Source organism: Solanum pennellii, chromosome 4 (assembly GCF_001406875.1).
Source record: "Solanum pennellii chromosome 4, SPENNV200".
Taxonomy (NCBI): domain Eukaryota; kingdom Viridiplantae; phylum Streptophyta; class Magnoliopsida; order Solanales; family Solanaceae; genus Solanum; species Solanum pennellii.
Genome location: NC_028640.1, coordinates 65,774,481 through 65,780,226, shown reverse-complemented (window position 1 = coordinate 65,780,226; position 5,746 = coordinate 65,774,481). Strand labels below are relative to the sequence as shown.

General features: G+C 30.0%; 1 protein-coding gene across 1 annotated transcript; it reads right to left on the bottom strand.

Annotated features, from left to right (window-relative positions):
- Positions 1 to 2,891: 2,891 nt before the first annotated feature.
- On the bottom strand, positions 2,892 to 4,622 carry LOC107017354 (transcription factor MYB53-like). The gene is made up of 3 exons (XM_015217605.2): positions 4,451 to 4,622; positions 3,881 to 4,010; positions 2,892 to 3,775 (listed from the first exon to the last, which is right to left on the bottom strand). Exons 1-3 carry the CDS (start codon positions 4,581 to 4,583, stop codon positions 3,088 to 3,090), a joined length of 951 nt encoding a protein of 316 aa, XP_015073091.1. The 5' UTR covers positions 4,584 to 4,622; the 3' UTR covers positions 2,892 to 3,087.
- Positions 4,623 to 5,746: the final 1,124 nt, after the last annotated feature.

Here is a 5,746-nt window from a genome sequence, read left to right as displayed (position 1 = left end):
GGTGGGTGGGGGTCAGGGATCGAGAAAAAAAATAAAATTTTATTTGAATTTTTTTTTATAATTGTTGTTTTTCCCAAAAAAAATTTAATTTAAAATTGAAGGAGAGTTTCGGAAAATGTTTTCCTTAATTTTTGAAGGGAAGTCATTTTCCTTAGTTTTGAGGAAAATGAGTTCATTTGGAAAACATTTTTCAAAACTTTTTTCCCAACCAAACATGAGAAAATTGGAAAACATTTTCCAAAAAATATTTTCCTTCGTACCAAACACACTCAAACAGGAATAAGAATTGGTAAAAGACAATTAGGACGGAGGGAGTAACTATATATTATAGGCTTCAACAAATATATTTATTAAGTATTCCGTCAGCTTCAATATATGTGAACATCATTCAAATGGTATGGAGTTTAACAAAGAATTAAAGAAAGAGTTTTGTTGAGATTTAAAACATGTTATAACATGTGTTCACATAAATTGCAACATATGGAATATATTTCTGAAAAACAATATATATATCAATCAAAGATAGATCTAGGATTTAGAGTTACTGGGTGCTAATCAGAGGCGGACTCACGTGATTTGATAAGGGTGCACGTGTATCCGTTAACTTAAAAAAGAAATCACATGTATATATGTATATTTATCGTGAAAAACCGACATAATTTAGGATATAATTAATAGAGCACCCATAAGAAGTTAGGGGTGTTCTTGTTTAGTTGATACAAGCCAGAGGAATCACTCCCCAGAATACGGTTTAGTCTTATTTCATTATTTTTATTTCAAGTTTAGCTTATAAATCATATTTGAGTCATTAGTTACTAATTAAATACTATATTTTTCGTTAATTGCTGTGAAAGTTTAGTTAACTACCTAAATTAAGATAGTATTGATGCATCAAAATCTTCAAATTTTGGATTCGTCTCTAATGCTTAGTAGACTCATTGATTAAATCAATTTTAAATTCAGATAAAATTATCCGTCTATGGTTAAATGAGAAAGCAGAATTGGGCGAAGGACGCAAGGCTGAAACTTTAATTAATGACAATTTTTTGTTGTTAAAAAATTTAAAGGAAGAGTCATGGTTTCAACGGACAACGGTGAAGAGAATTTTTTTTTACTAAATATTTAATTATATAAATAAAAGTCAAAGAACTAAATTAAATTAGTTAAAAAATATTTATCGACTAATACTTAATAATAGTAGAAAAAAACAAAAAAAAAACAACAGAAAATGTGCCTTGTCTAAAGAAAAATTAAAACAAAAAAAAGACTGTCCTGAAAGCTGCTTGCTGGAATCGAGATCCTGCGAACTAAGACTCATTAAGTCGATGGTCTACCACTGTGCCAAAGGTCACTTTTATTCAGTGGGTGGCACGTTTATTATTTATACATGTGCTGTATATAAATACTTATTATAGATAAATAGAGTTTCCGTCGAAGTTCGTGGGTGGCGTGGCACCCCCACGGGCCTTAATAGATCCGGCCCTGATATCAATCAATTAGAAAAAATTGAAACGTCGAAAGTCTATTGAAAATAATTTCTTTACATCTCAAATTTAATTTTATAAGATTATATCATATATATTATCATTGTTACAACCAAATGATTGAAATATCAAAAAGAATCCAAATTGCAAAGCTAGGCTATATCGTCCTTCTGATTTTTGTTATAATCCTTTAAATATATAAACAAAATAAGTCTAATCTCTGAAATAAGTTTTTAGCAAGAAGAAAAGAAACTTAAAAAGAAAGACGATGTGGATGAAGAATTTCTAAATCATATATGTTTTATTCCATAAAGGAAAAAATATATACTAAGTGAGAATTGATTTCTATTTTTTAGGTAAACAATTCAAATTTTAATCAAGTTCACGATCATATAGTACGAATTTCAGCGTATATTATTTAATCAACTCTCTCTCTCTCTCTCTCTCTATCTATCTATCTATCTATCTATCTATCTATCTATATATATATATATATATATATAGATTTTATAGATTCACGTGTATCATAAATTGTACCGTAAAACCTACCCCTGCCTATGATTTTCTCCTCCATTCATTTTTTAGCTTAGTTTCAGCTTAATCTATTCGGATCCATCTCATCAAAATTTTAGTTGATATATCTAGTCAAAAGAAATCTTGTAAAATAATTTCAAAATTATATTTTTTTAATTTGATATAGAGCAACAATAAGAAAAATCGTCATTTTATTATGTACTAAAAATTATGAAAGTAGAAGTAATTAAAACTTTGTATAAATAACGCGGATTGAATTTTAATCCATATTTGTAGCTCATTTTCAAATATTTTTTGACGAATCAATAATCCTAATATTTTATAACTCATTTCATCTTGAATTTATCTAAATTCAGTTCAATCCGTTCATTTATCACCGGATATACGTTATATGATTAAAATATAGTTTTTTGCTGAATTGAATATATCTCACAAAAGTAGACAAGAAAGAAATAAAACAAAACAAAAGACAGAAGCTAAAATCCTACGCAACTTTACTTTAATTTGGACAGCTTCGATTTGGTTATAGTTATATGCATGAATAATATTCTAGTTTACGTGCTTTTTGTCACTATTCAGCAGCTTTTTGCATGATTATTATTATTACTACAATTAAATCACTAAATATATGCCTTTACCCTACGTAGCTGTTAGCCATCAAACCAATATATTTGTGAAGGCAGTGAAAAATATAGTAACATAATTATATTTCACTAACTAATTTAAAGATAAAAGTTAAATAATATCAAACTCCAAGATTCTATGCATTAGTAATATAAAATATAATGTGTACAAAACTCTACATATTGTATATGTCAACGCGTTCTTATAAGTATTAATTAAATCACAATATATGTTCAATATATATTGTAGAAAAAAAAAAGTAGAGGAAGACATGAAAAGTGGTAAAACAAGAAACTCCAAGCCCTTACATACCATATTTACTAGTACTCATGGTATACTCTGATAATGATGATCATTTTTATTCGATATCATGAATAGATATGTCTGTCAACAGTATCATATATATATCTTCTTGTAATTAATTATAATTAACAACTAGGGAATATCATGGAAAGAAAGAGTCTTCAAGAAGAATATCAGGCCAATCTGAATTAGGATTTGCTCCTCCAAAGAAAGGAGGAGTACAATTAGTATTATCTCCTTCTCCAGTATGATTAATGGAGGAATTTGATTGATCATTTGTTGCAATAATCGCCGGAGAAGAAGAAGAGGTAGGAGGAAGTTGCCATGGAGAAGTAGTAGTAGTTGTGTTTATCATGTCTTGTAATTCAGGTAAATGGGAGAAATGGATTGAATCTTGAAGACTAGTTGAATTATTAGGTGGTGGGATATTAATATTGTTGAGGGAATTATTGGCAATATTAATAGAGTTTAAAAGATTATTATAACCTTCTATTTCTGGGATATTGACATTAGTAGTTGGTAGTATGTTTTGTGGTAAAAGAAGGAAATTCAGATATTGAAGAGTAGCAACTTCAGATTGTAGTGATCTCATTGCAATATTAGAAGCTGCTTGTTGTGATCCTTCCCATGATGAGTGATGATGTTCAACTAATTCCTTCAATTTTGCAAGAGCTATAAGATGAGGCAAGCTGTTAAATATATCGGTTCGTGGTCTATGAGTCATTGGATCATACCCCATTTGTATTAGCTTCTTTTTCAGATGCGTGTTCCAGAAATTCTTGATTTCATTGTCAGTTCGCCCAGGTAGATGTGTTGCAATTGCCGACCACCTTTTATAAGGAAAAAAAAGGTAGTCTTTGTGTGAATACATTTTCAAGAACCTAGCTAGGTAGCTAGCCAAACTTAATAAATAGATGAAAATGATAGTTAATTACTTGTTGCCAAGAATAGCATGAAGATTGAGGATGGTTTGTTCTTCTTCTTGAGAAAACTTGCCTCTCTTGATATCTGGCCTAAGATAATTAGTCCACCTCAATCTGCAACTCTTTCCACATCTATTAAGACCTGGACCATGTACCAACAATTAAATAATGTTCAATCATATGAGGAAAAGTAAACATTTGAATTAATATTGATTCAATCGATAACTTCAATAAATTTCATTTAAATGCTTTGAACTATGGTTTTCTCCAATTGAACACATGATAAATCGTTCAAACTTTAGATTTTTTTTTTGTGTGTGTTTGAGTTCTCATCTGTTTTCAATTGGTCAATTGAAACAAACTGTAGTTTGAGTATGTCTAAATAAAATTCAATTGAATGACAAGTGTAAGTGGTTAACAAATTAAACCTAGAACTAATGTTCAAAATCTATGTTACTCAGACTTTTCATGACTGTCATCTGATATGTGTCCGACTTTTCAAAAATAGTGCATTACTGAAGAATTTTATATAGGTGAGACGACAATATTTTTGAAGAGTCTGAGCAATAAAATTGTATTTACCTGCAAGTTTAGGGAGGGCTCTCCAGCTACCATGACCATGTTTCTTGATATGATTGATGAGTTTTTGATCTTCTTCTGGAGTCCAAGGACCTTTCTTAAGGCCTATTTCATCACAAAAAGGAGACCTTCCCATATTATTATATCAAATAGACTATAGTTTTTTATAATTTATGATTTTTGAAGGCTGCCTCCTTCTAATCCTACCTAATAACTTTGATTACATTATGCATATATATATATATATACCACACACTCTTTCCACTTTTTGTCTTCATGTTGTATACCAATGAAACAAGACATACGTGGGAGCTTACCATTTGTTTTCACCTTTTATCTAAAATGTCATTTATAGCCCTCTCCAATCTTTGTCATCTAGCTACTTTGGTGCTATAGATAGGGATAGTTGATTTTTCTTTAATTTTCTTGAGTTTTTTTCCCCTTTATAATATTGAGGAAATAATAGAAATTATAGGCGGAAAGAATTCGGGTGGATCAAAATGGGTTGAGTTGGTAAAATGGATGATTTATTGACTTGTCCAAAAGTTACTTTTGTTGCTGTAATTGTTAACGTGGACGATAAATGAAACAACCTACGTCGAAAAATGATCAATTGATACATTTATTCACCTTAAAATTTATTATCATATACTTCACCTGAGGATATGGTTGAATGTTGTAAGTATTAGTTAATTTATGGAAGATATTGCATTTGTATTGACAAAATGCTAACTTTATTTGGTAAGCTATATTTTCATCTCCACAAATGTCTAATATATTACGTACTTTCCCAACAGGAGCAGGTGGACAAAAAGGGCTGATTTGTAAAAATGGATGGACCCAAACATAAATTTAAAGGACTATGTAAATGAATAAGAGTAGTCGCATACTTATCCAAAAATTATATATATATATATATATATATATATATATAAGAGTTAATTCCCGTTCCCAACCCATGACCAATATGAGCTCGAAGCTTCCTTCGTAACTCCCGGAACTTCTTCGTAGTGGCTCCCTTACATGCCTCATTTCAGAGGGAACCTCAAAGTGGCTCTATTTCATTATATTCCATCCATATCCCAATTCCATTCATTTAATATCCCTTTGGTGTCATTGACATAACAGATGTCGTTTCTAGTCTATCTCTTTCTATTTCTTTTCTATATATGGAAAGTTCAAAAATCATCATATAATAATCCAGAAATTGCAATAGAAAAGAAATAAGGGAGGTTTGTGATGATTTTTCAATCTTTTCTACTAGGTAATCTAGTATCCTTATGCATGAAGATAATCAAT